An 18806-nucleotide genomic window follows, 5' to 3' on the forward strand; every position below is an offset into this window, starting at 1 on the left:
AAGACGAATGCCATTTTGTGTCGTGACAAATGGAGGATCATTGTTGTTATTTAGCACAAAAGAAAGCAAGGAAGCATGGATCCTCATCTGCCCTCTTAACTTCTTTACATGCTTACATGAATGGTATTCAGTGGGTTGCACTCTACAACCCCACCACTGGATACCATCCACTGGATACATCTTATACACTGGTCCTTTTTAGTTTACCATTTGCAAAAATCTCACTGTTTCAGTGGTTTAATCGTGACCATGAGTCCCTCATCCTGCCACACTGTGTCTTAATATCATCGCCTTGAATCCATGATCTCACCCTTTGGTCAGTCATGACTGTCGGTGAGATATGGAACAAGGACTGAGTGATAGATTGTAATCTTTGATTTTTACAACTCAGCCCTGTTTTCACAGCCATATTATAGCCAGTGTCCCTGACTGCCAGCCTCTCTCAATGGTGAATGAGATCCTACGATACTTGAAGTCTTTCACTTGGAGCAGCTGCTCCCTACTTACCTGTGCAGAGCTCTTCCTGAAGACATACTGCATCTGTCAAATGTTGGTTTTTCCCTGAAGTGCTTTGTCTACCTCTCAAAGATGATAGACATATTCATGTAAACCTTGCAATCACTGCCTCAATGCTGCCTGGATAATTTTAGTAAGTATCAATAAATGGTTCATCAAGCCACAATGATCATTTACAACTCATCTTAAGTATCATTTTACCTTTTTTGTTCTTTTTTTTTTTGGCTGTAGGTGAATTTCATGCTTTTCTCCACAATGTTCATCATGCAGTGACTGTATACACGTGTACAGAACAATCAACCTCGTCAAATCAGAAGGTAAGATTTGGTCTTACATTTTTCTGCACTGAAACCGATAAAGTCCCACAAGGTCTGGAGCTCTATATTATCTTTACTGGTTGTCTTTTAATATTTGCTATACATTGCTTTTTAGATGTAAGAGTGTCCCTTCTTTGACACTAACTGTAATGTGTTACCACTAAAGGTGACTCATATACTTTGGGTAGTGGGTAGTAGCACATGTGTTATCATAGCTCTGACTGGTAACTTTTTTACCTAAGTAACCAGAAAATGACCTCCCTATAGCACCAGAGACAACATTATAGCAAAACAAATACAATAGCGGCAGGAGAAGTTGAGAGATTTACCTAATCTCAGCACTGGATAATGTCAGTTCGAAATGTTGAAATATTCTATTTTGTCAAACCACTTCCACAAATCAAAACAACTTATTGTCTAAGTTTGGACAGGTATTCAAAGTACAGTTATTTTGTAGAATCCTTGCCTTTGGCCTTTTTTTCAGTTCTGGTAATTGGGAGTTGAGAAAGCTGGACGGTAATAGGATGGTGATATTAATGAGCCCCTGCATTTTAAAAGAAGCAAAGACAAGTATTTTTGATAAGCTCTTGTTGCAGTAGTTTTTCTGTGAAGGAGTAAGTCCAATTACATTACACTTTGCTGTCTTCAAAATTACTTAGAGTTACAGCCTCAGATAGTATGAACCATTGTCTTTGGAGCCTTTTATCTCTACATACTGAAGAAGGGCTCCTGGGACCTTCTGAGGAGAATAGTGCTGAGTGCTGCTTAAACGTATACAGAGATTAATTTCATATTCCCATCGAGGGTTCTGTTTCACTCAAAATTATTACTGTGACCTTGACAACAGCTAACGTTTAGCCTCAACTTAGACAGGAGCTTTAATCATCCTAGTGCAGACACAGACGGGGCTTTGTATCATTCTTAAAGTTGCTCATGGTGAAGCGAGTGTGTTTTCACAGTCTTAACTCTGCACACAGGACATGTCTTTCAATGAGTCAAGGAGATAAATTGTTGTGAAATAAAAATGAGGTCATTTTTAACTAAGGAGGGATTATTAATAACAAAGTTGTTTTGACCCAGCTTGCTTTTTGAATTTGTTATGAATTATATTAACAGCAAATGTGTATTTTTAAAGCGTAGCTAGGTAGGTCAACTGGTAGTCCACTTTCATCCAGACTGAAGTATGGCAACAACTATCAGGTGGATTGTCATGAAATTGAATTGAACATTCGTTATCCCCAGAGGATGATTCCCAAAACCTTTACCTATCTTGCTGACTTTTTCTTCATCAAGTACAACCAACTGGCCAACGTTTTGACCAGTCGAGTGAAATGTAATAACATCTACTGGATAAATTGGCCCCAAATTTTGGCAATATATTCAGCAAAAGTTTTGCACTTGTGGTTTTGACTGAAATATCTTGACAACAATTGGATGGATTTCCATAAAATTTGGTTCAGATGTTCATGTCCACCTCAGGATAAATTCTGATAACTTTGGGCGACTTAACTTTCCCTCAAGCGTCATTGTCAGATTAAAAAAAACAAAACATTTATCCAGTACTGGTTTATGGTCAAATCTATTAGCATTCCTATCAGCCTCAGTTCTACTTTGTCCATGTTCATAAGTACCACCTCATAGAGCCACTAGCCAGGCCGTTGACTTGTTTTATTTAATTATGTCTCAACAGCATTAACTGCAAACGCATTTACATTTTATCACTTTTCTCAGCAACAACATCCGCTTATCTATTTCCCCATTTTTTTAAAGATAATTTGCATCAGGTTTGAATCCCAAGCATTATGCTGTTCTTACACACAGGTCTAACGTCTATGTAGCATTGTGTGAAATCTCTCCCACGCAAAAATAACGCACGACGCACAGGTGAGCACATACAGAGACGAACAGAAGTAGAGCACAGTAGCATTGATGCTAACATTTGGAGCGCAGGTCAAGTGCTACTGTTGACCCATTCAGTGTAAAAATACAGAGACATAATGGATAATCACAGGTATATTTTACTGAACATTCACAGCTTGGATCCGACAGTAAGGTTAAGAACCTGCATTTATTCATGACTGCGCTGTATCATTTCTATTATTCATTTATTTCACTTTTCATTTTCAGACAGAAAGAGAACAGTCAGTGTCTATGAGCACCAAACTGCGCCACCCTGCTGCCCCATAGGTACTTTTTACATTTCTTGATGTGTTCTTTCAGACATTAATGGTTAGCTGAAGACAAGGCTCAATGGGACACACACACAAACACACATGCACATGCACATACACACACACACATATCCCACCACCTTGAGATAGCAGCCTGTTCCTTCTCACTCTTGTTTTCTGTGTTCAACCTGTTTTTTTTCTCTGAGAATGGAGTAAACAGTCCCATCAATATAGTGTTTTCCCGCTGTCTACCCACCTACTGCTTCCAGATTATCAGACAGGACCACAGCGCAGGTTTCACAATAAATCCTCTCATCCCTTCCCTCCCTGGCTTTCCTCTTCACTCATCTTCTTTTTTCATCACTCTGACTTTCGTCCTCGCTCTTCTGCAACTTACTTTCCTGCTGAGGTGACGTTGAGTTGCACAAAATATTATTTTACTATTTCAGAAATCATTTTCAATCTTTCCTTTTCACAAGCATGCATCTACAGCCCCTAAAAGAAGGGTTCATATTATTATAATATGTAATAATTATATAAAAAGCTATTGTAAATTACAGATATATTTATATATTATAAAGTATATTGATTGATTGATATATATGTGTGTTTTATATTGTTCATCAGTTTACTTTAAATAAGCTGCCACATCTGTGTCTACCGATATGACCTGAAATCTAAATGTGGCAGATTTGCTGGGAGGTGAGCCATGAGTGTTGGGTTTATTCTCCATGAGCTGAGAATTGGGATCAGGTGTGAGGATAAATGACCATAAATAAGCTTGAAATATATGTGCAGGAGTCTAACATTTATGAAAATGTTATGTGATGTACTGCTGTGGTGTCAAGTGAACCTACTGCATGGTGAAAATCTAGGACAGTTAGAGGGGAGGTGAAAAACTCCGTCATATGACAAAGACAAAATGGAAAAACATAGAAGACATGAAAATATATTAAGTTAACGTCAGATCTCACATAGTGACAAGACTGTAAAATAGGATTTAATGGATCCAAAATCTGTTTTTGATTTTTTTCCATAAACTAAATAAGGCTACTTACCATTTTCTATGAAAAAAATAGCAAAACAAATATCTTTCACCTTTTATACTTTCCAGATCAAAGAGGTTGTGACAAATAACATCAGAAACGGACTGATTCTTGATGTGCCTGAAGCCTGCAGAGAAGATTGCTGTCCTTCTTTTTTTTTTTTTTTTTTTATCTCCACAGTCTTTATCCCATTGTCTGCTCTTGGATGGTCAGTTGGCCACACAATGCAATATTGCAGAGTGTGTGACACACAACAGAAGGCTAATTTGGCACACAGTGAGATGATAAGACATGCAGTCGCTAATCCTTGAAATGTGAAAAATCACATGTGCTGTGGTTTAGGAGGTAGAAAAAGATTTAATTAATCTCCCCCTTGTTTATACCTCCCTGCTAAGAATTAGTGCACTGATAGATTATAATTATTTAGAAAGCTTGCGACATAATTCACTAAATCCCTCTGTAGTGGTTTGATAAATCAAAATCATTTTTTATCCATGCAACACCTTTCGCATTGCCATCACTTTCAATGAAGTTTTTGGGAGAAGAGTTCCATTTTATTTACTGACCTACTTATCACAGCTCCCACAAGCATGGCTGCCACTACTAAGACCATCCCCATGGCCACTGACCCATTTGCCAGACAAGCCAACACTCAAAAATTTCAAATTTTCACTTCACATAAGTCATGCTTAAATCTCTTTCCTAATATTCCCTCTTTCCTAATATACTCTGCTGCACGCCACCACCTCATATCCACCTCTCACAGTTCCCACCCACATTCTTTTGCCATAGTTCTCTGGTGCAAGGTGGGTGTCCTGCTTAACATCAGTTACTGACTGAGGTCTGACACATCCTCTCGCTGCATCCAAGGCAGACGTACTGCCAGTTCCATTTATGACACAGGCCGATACATTATTCATGCTTCTTAATTAGGTAGAGAAGCTGCAGCTTATACTGATGAGACATTTAGTAGATCACGGTCTTGGATGGCACTTTCAACATGACTTTGCCGCTGCATACAAAAGCAAACATGATAAGAAATGGCACTGTGACACTCTGTGGAGAGGATGTGGTATTTTTGGCTACAAGCAATGATTTTTTTTTTTAAAAAGATGCAAATGAGCGCAGTGCACTCATGGAACATCCGTGCACATAGAGTAAAACTCACATAGAAGATTAGGAATATTATACTGTTGTCTATGTATCGCACATATGCAAAACACCTGAAGATAAACCGTTTACATGAACAGACTGAATGTTTGCTCTTTGTGGTGTCATGTCAGAAAAAACATGAGCTGAATATTTGTAGAAGAAAGGTGGTAGCAGAACAGTTGGCATGTATTATTTCTAATGGGGAAAAAAAAGTCTACTCCAGTGGAAGAAAGATGAGAAAACACCACTGACTTTTTGTCTTGGGAAGCAGTTTTGTCTGTAGGGAAACTAGAAAAGTCTGTGTTAAATCAAACACTCCAGGAGGCAAGTCTGCAGGTAAACATTTTCATATCCTAGAAATGTTAATTTCACACCTTAGTGTCAGTCTAATGGCCTCCCTCATTAATCACTGTATTCAAACTTTGAGTGGCTGCATTTTAAACTATGGCAGATCAAGCTGATCATTTGCCAGTTACACTTTTGTATCAATCAGTTTTTTACGTCTACAATAGTTCCATTTAGATTCTCTCTTTAGATGAAACTACTTGGAAACCAAAGAAATGAAGCAAAACTTGTAACCACTAACATGGAAATAAAGACCTTTTAGAGAGAGAGAGAGAGAGAGAGAGTTATTCTTCCTACCAATTTTGCATAAATGACCTGACTATAGGTCTCCAATTAAACCTTCTTTTATATCAACTTTTAATTTTGTAGAGTTTCTTTCTGACTTAATTTTATCATAAGTTTGGCTGCAACTATCAACCATTTTCATTAAAAATTATTCAAACAATTGAACAATTATCGAAGTAGCTGCAGATTACAACCCATTGACAAACAAATTCAGCTCTAATTTTAATGTTTTAAAATCTTAGATATCAAAATACATAATTGTGAGGAAGGGAATGGATGTTTTTCTGTTTAACATACAGTAGCATGTCTTTGATTTATTGTCCTTATGGACAGTTATTGACTAGCTAAACTTTTGTAATGATCAGTTCTGCAAGTCTGTATTTTAATAACATCCGTTTATTTATCAATATATCCAACTAAAGGATGAACACTGGCTTCCTTTTATTATATTTAGACCCAGCAAATCTGGGCTGCTTTGGGAGCTAAGCCTTTATAGTTTCTTGTTGTCAGTTGAAGAAAGAAAAAAGACAGCATGCTGTACCTGTTGCCACTGGAGCCATATGCCTCTGACATGGCACTACACAGAACCTTGTATCCTTTTTTTTCAGCACAGATCAGCACAGTGACAACCCCAACGTTCACTGCATAGGCTCACTAGATTTCTCTCTTTCTCAAGTCAAGTGGTGGGTCAAATGGGATAAAACCATTGTCTTTCTCTTCTCTGATACATGCTAATACACAGTCTGTCAGTACTGAGGTGGCAAAGCCCTCAGGGAGGGTTTTACACTGAACTATTTCTTGTCTGTAGAAAGATCAGGGAGGGTAATCTCTGTCTCTGCTATCCAGGACCGTTCTGCTGTGTAATTCAGTCTTTATCCCGAATCCAGAGAGAGAAAGACAGCAGTGAGAGAGAGGGAGAATGGGAGAATTTATCTGAAAACCGCTAATGTATGAAACCAGAAAAAAATAAAGGCGTGTTTGCAAAAATAACATGACTGCAAATGAGTTAGGGCATTAACAAAGAAACACTTATTCAGATGTAGCTGTACTGAAATAGATATTCACAAACACCTACAAAGCAGTGCAAAGCCAATGCAATAATTTAAACAAATCATTTTAAAAGCCCTATCAATTGCAGCCGTTGAATGAACCCCATAAGGACAATAAATACTGCAAGCCAAGGTCATATAAATATCATAGAAGCCAGATCAGTGTGTTGGTGTATTGAACCTGCATTAGTAGTTTTATGGTGTGGGTGGAGAAAACATTAACATCTGCTCTTATTTGCTGAAACATAAGATGCAACATTTCTTTAAAAAAAGGCAACATTTTAATGATATTTTTGACATTTTTCTATGATATGTGAGATTCACTTTGAAACTTATTTATGTCTTATTATACAGTACTGGGTTAAATCCATTTAATTGCTCAACTCTTGTGGGAGTGAAAATTGAAAACCAAGGTTTAATTTCATAGGTCTCTATTTTCAAGGGATTTTTCACTGTCTCTAAAGCCCTTGCACTATTACTTGTCATGTAAAAAGCAATTACAATCAGTGTGTGGATGAAATGTGTCATTAGAGAATCCATTAACAATGTCCTCAGACCTTAATATTTACAGTCACCACCCTACTTTCACAGGCAACACTGAGTTTTATGAGTTTTGAAGGACAATTAAAAGGCATTGGTCTCATTGTCAGATCTGTTTTGTTAAGCAGTCTATTTGAGGCAAACATGATTTCACAAAGGTATTTATTGCAGTGCTGTTGTATTCACATTCAATTCTACAAGTGTTCCTGTTGCATCAAGCCTTGTATTTGACGCTAAGAAAACTTCATACATTACAGTTATTTAAGTAAACTGGCGCTCCCACTGTAATTGTGTGGATAAAAATTCGTGAAGGGAAAACATCATTAAATTGTACCTGACAGTTCTTTGTCTTTCAGGGCTTGATAACAAGTAAAAATGAAATCCAACATGCTGAGGCTAAAAAAAAGTAAGCCCTGTCTTAAAGGAATAGTTTGTCATTTTGGGAAATCTCAAAAGTTAACTAATTACATGTTGTATTGCCTGTCAACCTCACCAAGAATCCACAAAATTTCCCTCTGTTTTCCCCCCATTTTCAGTCACATGCTAAGCTAAGCTAATTGTCAGCTGTCTCCAAAAATAACCCTAACCCTCACATTTTCTTTATTAAGTAAATGGTTAGAATACATTTTTTTACCAAATTTTATATTCAGAAACAATTGTCTAATAACTTTGGGGTGTAACAAATTTTCTTCTAAATCAAAAATGGAGTAAAATGAGCTTTTGATTCCTACGTTTGAAATCAAAAGCAGGATTGATGATTCTGTCAATGGGTGTTTTTTTTCCCCTGCAGCCTTGCCCACTTGTGCCCATCCAAAGAAAAAACAAGCAGAACACTTAAAAGGTTGGAGGGTCAGGAACTACTGTCCTAAATATAAGCTGCAGCCCTGTTTAAACACACTGCTCACCCAGCTCTTTCAAATTCACTACTTACTAAACGTACTCACTCAAAGTGCACCCATCTCTTCTTTGGTATGTCAGCTGCTCCAGTGCCTTAAATTGAGGCAAAATATGTGGACTGCTGCATAAATCATCAGTGAGACAGTAAAATGATGAATCAATTTCCTAATGGTATTTTTGGTATTTACTAATACTCACCATATCATCTCTGCTGGTTATTGATAACATTATGCATGCTTTGGCAGCCATTTGCTGAAACAGCAATAGAATATACAAATCACTTGAATTAATACAATCCTAAAACTGTTCAGCCGAGTGAAAGTTATTCAAATATTCTTAATGTAAAGATAAAATGCAGAACAAATGGTTTCAATTATTTTTTTTAAACTATGCCAGCAGATCAGATGGTGCAGCTGCAGTTATAGAACTCTAGCGAAGCAGAATTAATTCTCTTTACAGTCATGGGGGTTTTGCCAGGAGCAATCCAAAATTATCACGTGGATCCCACAGAAAAACTCAGCTATGTCTTTGAAACCCATAAACTTTTTGTATTTCATCTGGAGTTTGGCCCTTTCACACTGCTTCTCCATAATTGAAACACATAAATAATTGTTCAGACAGAAAGAGAGATTATAATGAATAATTCTGGTTCAGATGTGAAGCTGTTTCGTCTTGTCCCCATTGCTGTTGTCATGTGAAAATGAATAAATGGATGTTTGGGGGAGCTGCTATGATGTATTGAATGTGGCAGTGCAGTAAGCTTTTTTGTGTCGGCCTTTTTTTTGTCTGTTCTCATGCCTCCTCTGACAAAACGTGACACAGAGCCAATTTTGACAACTGATAGATTACAGGTAGCCGTAAATACATTAATCTCAAGTGTGCTCAACGCTAGATGTTTCTTGCCTGTTTCTCTTTCTCTTTCACTTAATCTTTTGGTGGAGGATGTTTTTGCACACTGAGCATCTGTAATCTGCTGCAAATAGTAACATATACACTACTGGGAAATATAATGATGGACAAATAGATCCTAGAAATGGAACAACTCTCTTTCTGTCTGTCCGTCTCTCTGTATGTATGTGTGTATGTCTGACCATTGATTTTCTCGACAACCATCCATCCAACTGACTTTACACTTGCCGGGTGTATTGCTGAGGACTGAGGGTAGTGCAGAGTCGATTGCGAGCTCTTGAGATCTGCGGGGCAGATTTATTAGTAATGCGTTACTACGACCAGAAGTACACACTGTATAGTCTATTGAGAGGAGACCCCTGGTATCTGTTGCACTGCTGAAAGGCATGCTGGGTACAGCTCAATCCCCATTACTGGCTACAGTGCATTCAAGAACAAACTAAGAAAGAGAGTGTGGAGAAACTGGAGGCGTAAAACTGCAGCAAAGTCAAGCATTCATTTAGCTAACTTTTTTGAATAAACACCTTTGTTCCTGAAAATAGCCTGGTCCCAAGGTATAAGAGGTTAAGATGGAGTTTATGAGTGGTGCTTGAAAAAGCTGTTAGCAGCGATACCAGTTCAAGCAATGATCCTGCTGAAAACAGGCACGTTTTAAACAGGCACTGTACTACATGTAGTATAGAATTGAGTAGATAGATATTGACAACAGTATTTATATGCATAGAGTGTATTCAAATATATTATGTCTAAAAATATGGGGACCTGAACATTAATTTAATTACACAGAATGTAATATTTCTGTCAGCAGTGATACATTCAGTGTATACAGAATTACTTTTAATTCAGTTTGAATGTTAAACTCCCAGAGCCACATTAAGTCTAAAAACATATCGCCACTTACTAATTTTTGTCACATCCTTAAAGTTCAAAGTAATTTGTGAAAGAATATCGCTACGTGTGGTGACAAATGACTACAATACAGAAGCAGTTTCTTTATTGGGGATCATTAGAATTCAATAGTTTTCATGCAGTGATATTTTATTTTAATGAGAAAAATATAGCTGCTGTCTGTAATTTAGCCTGGACCTGTTTTAGCTCAACTTCTCATCACGCTTTCAAAAATGCATTAGCATCTAAAATGGGACTTCCAATATGACCTGCTGTTTTAGTGGAGAGAAGAAGTCTAAAATGTGTCTGAAATCTAAAATGTGGTGTCTGGCATGAGAGTCTTGCCTTCTGTCTGTAAATATTTTTCACACAAAACTGCCTTAAGTACTCATACATAAGATCTCACGTCTAAAATAGAACAAATTTCAACCCTGTCACTGAGCAGTTCCCAGCAAATTACTCAGAGCCACTTTGTACGACCATGAAAACCATTTATCGTTAATTGTTAGAGCTTTTTCATTTAAGACGTTTTGGCACAGCACAGTTGATGGTAAAATTAATGCTGAATGATGACGATGATGATAATGGCTTAGCTGCTTCAGTTTCAGGGTCCTGGTATTGTACATTCTGTCCTACTATCGTGGCTTACTGGGACACTTGAAAAGGACAGAGCCACGCTGACATTTCCTTTGTTGTGATTGCGAAGCATGTCAGCGTTTGACATGTTAAACTTTGATACTTGTTGAGATGCACAGGCATAGTTACTCCAACTGCAGTATATTAAAGGAAAGAGAAGAAGACCCAGCCCTCCACTGCCCACTAAATATGAGGCACTATGCAAATGTATTAGGTCTTGTGATCTTATCGAGACAGACTGTGGTTTCTCTCCAGATACAGGAAGAAAAAAATACCAAATTTCATCAAGTTTCTCTTTCAAATCATTCGATTCAGTCGATTTGTCTCATCATAAAACTGCTTTATTTTTCAACTGTAATGATTTTGGAAGACAATGATAAATTATGTCCTCCAGCTGTCAGGTCTTATTCCACACATTTTGTGTTCTTTAATCTGGTGGACTTGTTTTTTTTTTCCATGTGTAAAGTTCTTATTGAGTCTGCATGGCACTGCTTCACTGTAGACACCAAATCTGTTTTCTAGACTATGAAATTTGTCCTCCCACAGCTTCCTTATAGCCTCTGTACACTGAAACTTTGAAAGACACTGCAAAAATACAGGAAGACACCTGAACAGGCTTGTTTGTCTTTTTTCTTGAACAACGGAGATGTATGTTTTTCACAGGACAGCAATGATAAATGGAGACACAATAGAGTGAACTACAGTAAACAACATCATTTTTTAATAAAATGTTTATTATTACCTTTGTATTATTTTCTGTATACAAGAATGTGTAACAAAAGCCAAATAAGCAATCCATTTTAGTCTTTTAAAAATGGTAAGGCATGTCTGCTTATATAACCATCAACTTCAGTTCCCCCAAAACACTTTAAACAGCGTGCACTGACAGCTCAGAAAATCTTAATGTGCTCCTTAGTTATCTGATTTTGCAAATCACAACAGTACCACACTCACAGCATATGTTTTAGCAAAAGTGCAGCAAACAATTAACATCAAAATGGGGACCTTGCATAACACATTTTGTTCTAAACACTCCGTAAAAAAATCTCAGTCAGCCACGATTTTATTCTTTTTTTTTTTTTTTTTCAATTTTTCAAATGCCAAAGAGAATGGACGAGACAAACCAAATAAATATGGCTCACAGACAAATTAAGTTAAGCACTGAAGCATCTCAGACAGTGACACTGTTTGTCTGACCAGGGAAATATAGCTTGTCAGGAGAGAGAGAGAGAGAGAAAGACAAGAAAGGAAAACACAGGGCAGTGGAAAATGGCAAACATTCCTCTCGTCGTAATGAGAGTCCGTTGTCTGTACTGATACAAGCTCTTTGGAAAAATTCATCTTCCTTTTGAAATGCTCTTTTTCTTAATTCACTGTCTTTAATACATTTAAGGATCACCAGTAAAGACCTGTTTTATACTCATTCATCCCAAACTCTTGCTGTTTAAATCACACATCTTGTAGAGGCTCTTATGGGTGCATCCGACCGCTGTATGGCTGCGCGTGCTTACTGAGTTTTTACACTTTTGAAAACATAGTTGTTAAGCCTCAGTGAGGAGGCAGCAGTGTCAGAGCTTAAACAATGCCAGTATCTGAAGCCATGCGGCTAACTTGCAGCCTTATTATCGAACGCACACTGTACTGACTGTTCCGCCTCACTTCCAACTCAGAAATAGCTGCCTCCGCGCTGTTTTTTAACAGTTGAACACTGAATTTATATGGTTGTGTTTGACTACAGCAATTTGTAACCAATTAACTTCCACTTGTAATCGACTCTTCTCTCTTACTGTGGTCGATTTATTTCATTCACCAAATATGGAATCACCAAAGCACAAAGGTCATCTGAATGCAACTCTGTTACTGCCCAAATTAATTTTTAGTTTTAAGGAACAATATGACATCGCACTTATCAAAATAAAAGTGCTGACAAAACATCTATTTGTTGTAATAATCGTAAAAGTCAGAACAATCTGTATCAAGTGTACATATATTCTCTGAGAAATGTAAACGTCTGAAGCTAAAATTGAAATATCAGTCAGTTTCATCAGTCCACAGACCTCATATAACAAACCATGATTTTTACATGAAACCCTCTTCACTGCAATTATCTGCTATCCAGGTCTGTACTCCTGCGAGGGGAAATCTGAACAGATGAGGAAAACCGTTGCTGCACATCAGGCCTGACTGCTAGTTACTTATATAGTATTTCATTCAATATTCAGCATGTTATAAATAGTTACTGCTGGATGTCTATCCTGTCTAACTACTTCCCATCTGTCTCATCTACCTGACCCACTGAAACGGCACCAGTTGGCGCTTTTGCTAATGAAGCCAGCTCAGGCTAGGATCTGTTTGTATTCACCGCTGCCAACACAATTGGGAGGTAAAGACACCATGATCCGCCAAACAACACGTGAGCAACCCAAAATATCCAAGAGATAGTGTGAGAGAGTGTAACCCATGTAACAGCTGCAATTCAGATTTTGAGAGGTGGGTAAAAGTGTGTTTGTGTGTGTGTGTGTGACGTCTCCGCTGCCCCCTTGGTTCTATCTCATACAGGCTTTGACCTCTAAAAGGCTCAGCAGGCTCACTTACCCCTGCAGAATGCATGGAAATTGGTCATGATGGATTCACCAACCCAGACTTTATGAAATGCTCATTCTAACCAAGCATCCACTTTCCTACAGTGACTGAAACCAACGAGGATCACTGACACTAATACGGCCTCCTTTTCCTCTTGCTCCAGTGTCAATGTATAGCGGCGTATGTAGATGGCCTCCACCACTCCATTTAGCTCTTTCCAGCCATCAATGTCTGACTCCCAGTGCTGCTGCCTGGCTTTGTGGGTGAGTACCTGTTTTCTTTGTACCCTTCCATTCCTAAGGCCTTGTCAGCTTCACCGTAGCTACAAGGACTGCGTGTTGTTTGGATATTTCCTTTATTATTTCATTACTGCTGTTGTCCTCCCTGTCAGTGACTGTGTCGTAGCTGTGATACTGGTATTGATATTTTGACAGTGATGTTATCTTTATACCGGGACCTCTCTAGTCACGTTTTCATCCAAATGTGTCGCAAATTTACCCAAAAGGAAATGCTAATGAATTCCATCCACTGTAAATACATCTCTAAAACTTAAAGTCACATGCGGTATATATGTCATAATCTATTTGCCAAGTCTGTTTCCATTGTCCTTTGTCCCATTTTGTTTTTATGGATACACCAACTCTTCAACTCGACCCAGAGTAAAAGGCTTTTGCCATTTCCGCTCAGGATGTGAGCAGATTGAAAATGTCCATAAAAACAGGTTCAGGTATGATTAGGGAGAATTTGCTGCTTTTCTTGGTTTTTCATAACCCCTTTCGCATTGGGTTATTGTAATGGACATTTTTTTTTACTGTGTTCTAATGTTTTATAGACCAAATAATTAATCAGGAAAATAATCTACAGATTAATAGGTAACACAAATAATGGTTAGTTGCAGCCCCACCACACTGGACAGTTTGACATTGGGGAGGACCTTATGTTGATTAGTGTTGTCTTTCCCCAGGCTTTGGCTGGATAGAGGCCTGCTGCATTCCACAATTAAGGTTTACGCATCAGTGATTTAATTGTGTCCTGCTAGTTTTGGTGGGAGGCTGCTGTTCAGGCAACTTCTCCTGAAGTGTTTTCTGCAGGGAGTGAGGTGACAGAGGTCAAATGTTTTCACATCTTTTCTGCACAGGATGGTTCCTGTGGTGTTTGAGGCGCTCTCTTGTGAACCATATGAGCCCACTGAGGAGAGATCTCCCTTAAGGTGCTGTCAGTGAAGACAACCATGTTGATGATGCAAACTTTGGTAATTTGGATATCAGTCTACTCTTGTTGTTTGCTCATGTGAAGGGACCACAGAGCGCTGCACTGAGGGTGCCTCTCGATGCTATTTTCACTCTCCCCTCATGCTGACTACAGGGAGGGGGGAACTCTCCCGACTGTCCCACGCTTGTCTTGGTATGCTACCTGAAACTTGCAGTCTCTTTGAAATTCTCACAGCAAATGTTAATTTGTTATTGTGATGGGTTTGGGGAAGGCCCCCGTTGAGACAAATGACTTGCTTATTGGCTATGTGAAAGCATTTCAGGTGCTTATGAGCTGATGGGTTTAGATCCTCCAGGCACATTCCAGCATGAAGGTGGCTCTCTCTTGCCTCTACAGTGTACCTGCAACATTTGTGGGACCTGCCTTTTCTGTGAGACCAGAGGTCACGGCCATCAAGTCGAGTTGGTGAAGTGCAAGCTATTTGCTTTGCTCCCTGAGCCTCTAGAGCAAGTTAGAGGTCGAAGCCTGCAGGAGATAGAATGAGAGTTATGAATAGTAACCCTAGTTAAAAGAGTACAGTCAGGGCCCTCTAACCTTGGCACCGTGTTTGTTTTTGAGTTGCTGACTTAGTACATGAAACATGACCACTTCTACAACCTGTAGCCCGTAGAGGCGGGTCGGTCTTTTCTGATTGGCCGAACAATGTGCAAATTTCAGTGCGGTGCTCCATAAGATAAGATGTGAGTGTGTAAACCTGCAGAGCCTGTCAGAGGGCTGTGTAAGAGCTTGTGGGACTGGGGTAGCAATGTGTAATTTTCCATATATGTAATACAAACAAATAACCTACACGCGTACAAAATAAATCCTAATGAATAACTGAAACATGGGAGCTACGAAAAAATAAATGAAAATGTCATTAACATATCTAATATCATCATAATATACTCTGAGTCCTCTGAGAAATAAAAAGGAAATCCGAACTGTTTAAGTGCATGTTAAGTACCTAAACAGAAGAGAGTAATTCAACTGTAGTATAATGGCTTTGTGTTGCTGCAGAAACCCGCTTGTTTTTTTTTTTTTCTTTTTTTCAGTTTACAGGTGATCAAATAACTTGTAAAACAAATAGTACACTTATTAAAAAAAATGTAGCCATTAACTAAACCAGTAAGATTACATTACAGTGCCTTCCAGTGAAATACATACTGCAACTGTTTATAAGTACAATACAATCAGTTAAATGATCTGAAAATATAGATCTTCTTTCTCTATGGGGTGGATGTTTGCTGTAGCTTTATAAACTTATGAAGCCAACAAAAATAATCTGTGCAAAGTAGTTCTCTTTAGTGCAGTACATTAGCACTTTCGTAGAGATAATCAAATGTGCAACTATAAAGTGGCTGTAAAGAACTGCTGCTCCCTGAAGCCACACTGATATGACAAAACGGGAAACGAGGCGAACTGCTAGCACTGTACAATCCTGTACCAACCAATCCAAAACTCTGAAGCCTTCTTAAAAAAAAAAAGAAAAACCTACAAAATGTTTTTGTCAGTTAACATCATTTCCACGCATGCACACAGTAAGACTTTCTCCTTTTGTCTGAGGGGGGACAAGACTAATAGGATAAAATGGGTGTTTTCACAACTTCTTCATACAAAGGAAAAGAAAAGTAGATTCCCCTTTATCTGAAAAATCAGATCAGATGGTTTTCACCGTCTAAAAGAGAAATCCACTTTAGGATAATAAGAAAACACCACATTTTCTTTTTTTCAGAGATGTGAAAGCTGGTTCAGTGATGGCACCGAGCATTCTTTGGGGGACGAGCAGGATGCAGCACTGCACTCACTTCCAGTCCTACCACACCACACCTTTCTCGACAGGTTTCCAAGAGGTTCTACATGTCCAGTGAGGGAACAGCAGTAGAACTTGCTGTTAAACATACTGTATGCGACAGTATAAAAGTCAGCAATCAGGCCACACTGATGTATTATCTCCATTGAGTCTGCATTGCCCAGAGCGGGAGTGTGAGGGCGACCATCACAAGCAGTAGGGAGGGTCCGCAGGAAAGTGACTTCCCTGCGGCTGCGGCTGCTGCGCGTTCATCACTTCTGTCAGCTCCGATCACAGGAGCCTCTGTTCCAACAAATACAAACTCTGTTGTGCAGCCGTCAGAGCAGCCGCTGCCACTGCCAGAGCTACTGCCCTCGTCACCTGCAGCAAGAAAATGGCACAAATTAAAATTCACATGAAAATATTATTGTAACAAGCAGCAGTTAGTTTGGCAATTCAATCAAATAAGGATATAGAGTCAAGCCCTGTTCACACAGAAAATAGAACAGCAAAGCTAATCAATGCATCCTACTGATACAGGTAATACAATAGACTGTGAATGTACCTTTAAGTTTCTAAATTTAGCTACTTCTATGTAGAACTTTTTGGAAACTAATTCACCTTAAACCTGCAAATAACACAAGAGTCAAGTGATTCAGTTGAAATACAGTTTTTTATCAACTGTCTCACAACCATTCCTCTTTCTTGGAGGAGTATATAATTCGGCAGGGGAAGGTTGAATACATTATGATAGCTTCCTCTCTTTTGGATTCTCCATTCCTTCAAGATAGTTTGCTACTGGCCAATTTAATCATGTCAAATTTCACAACAGACCTCAGTGGCAAAGAATTGAAGGGATTTACTTAGCCCTCATGAACTAATCGGTTTTTCACAGCAATTTCATTTCAATTAATTGATTTCACTGCAAAGTTTCTTCTTATTGTGAGGGTCTTTACAGGTGACAGAGCAAAAAGGGATGGCTATGAATAGCAGTGAGCGCAAAAGGCTGATATTTAAACAATGACAGCAACAAAAATGTAGTTGTTCAATAGATAGTAGCAGTGGTGAGCTCAGAGAATCTTCCATGTTGTCAGCTGAATGCGATCCGCAGAATCAGAAACAAAGGACGGCTTCTGTCATGGCAGCATGTACATGGTCCTAAACATAGGCTTGGATGGTTGTCATTGTCTGTGTCACCTATTTATTCTCCTAATAATGTCAGTCTTGCCGCAGTGCAACGCTGATGCATCCTGTGGAGCTGTATGATGAGTTGCCACATGAATGACAAGTGAGATCTTATTTCAGTAATAACACTATATTTCTGCAAGGGTGTCTGTGCGAATCAAAATCAACATGTTGTGACAGAAATCAATAGAGAAACTTTTCTCTCTGTTATTTTACTTAAAAAAATTATTATTATCATCGTGTCTCCGCCTGCACCTCCAAACAGCCGAGATATTGCAGAACTTACTAGAGTCCTGGAAATAGATGTCATTTCCATTGTAGGCGTTCTTTAGCTTGTTGGTCATGACACGGAGAGCCATGATCTGCTGTCGGATCAGTGTATCAGGCCTGGTGATATCCACATCCACCTCTGGGTTGTTCACTTGGTTGGTTAGACCCTCTTTCACCACCTCAGGGAAATATCTGGGCACAATGACACACCAAACACTTGAATTTGCCTAATATCTCCAAGTAATAGTAAAATGAGCCTCTCTGGCAATACTATTCAGATCTATTACAAAACGTCTGGTTGAAACACACATAACAACACCAAAATATTCAACTGAGAAAATTGAAATTTACAGAAAACAATTTTGTTTACATCTGCTTGAAACTATAATCCTATACTATAGAAACTATAGAAATAAAAGCAGTACAGTATCTATAAATCAGTGAACGTATCATCACTGACACTGAATCGGCTGCATTGGGGCTTCACAAAACTCAAGCAAGCAGATGAAGCATAAATAAATAAGGACACGTCTTTACAACATTGACAGCACACACCTCACATTTAAAATGAAAATTGCTGCCAATTTATGCCACATATCTGTGGTGAAATTGATGAACGTGTCTCTGTTTGTTTGTGTTTTATTTATTCGAGGTGTTTTGTTTAATTGCAGCATGTGATGTCAAATTGATGACGCTTTCTTCGTTTATGTCTTCTTAAATTGCTGTGCGTTGAGCTCTCTCCGCCACCGATCCAGTCAAATTACAGAGGTCACAAGGCTGATTTGGCTGTTGTCGTTTGTCAGTGTGTCCGTAGCGTGAACCTCTTGTGGAGCCACTGTTTCCGTCTGTTTTGCGTCTTTGCTCTCTACACATAGATAATCTCTAGAAATGGTGGAACATGCGAGAATATCTCACGATCTTCAATGTAAGATAAAACATCAGACATGAGTAAGCACAATTAAAAGAGACGCATTCAT

At 38.6% G+C, this 18806-nt stretch overlaps 1 protein-coding gene across 1 annotated transcript in view; it reads right to left on the reverse strand.

Moving 5' to 3' along the window:
- Nucleotides 1-15383: 15383 nt before the first annotated feature.
- The window catches only part of gpc6a (glypican 6a), a 130424-nt gene continuing 127001 nt past the window's right edge, over nt 15384-18806 (reverse strand). Inside the window, exons 8-9 of the mRNA XM_070829005.1 lie at nt 17846-18021; nt 15384-16755 (exon numbers count right to left, since the gene is read on the reverse strand). Of these exons, the coding sequence (XP_070685106.1) occupies nt 16532-16755; nt 17846-18021 (400 nt within the window). The 3' untranslated portion in view covers nt 15384-16531. The remainder of the gene's footprint in view (nt 16756-17845; nt 18022-18806) is intronic.

The sequence above is a fragment of the Pempheris klunzingeri genome, chromosome 1, assembly GCF_042242105.1.
Source record: "Pempheris klunzingeri isolate RE-2024b chromosome 1, fPemKlu1.hap1, whole genome shotgun sequence".
Classification (NCBI taxonomy): domain Eukaryota; kingdom Metazoa; phylum Chordata; class Actinopteri; order Acropomatiformes; family Pempheridae; genus Pempheris; species Pempheris klunzingeri.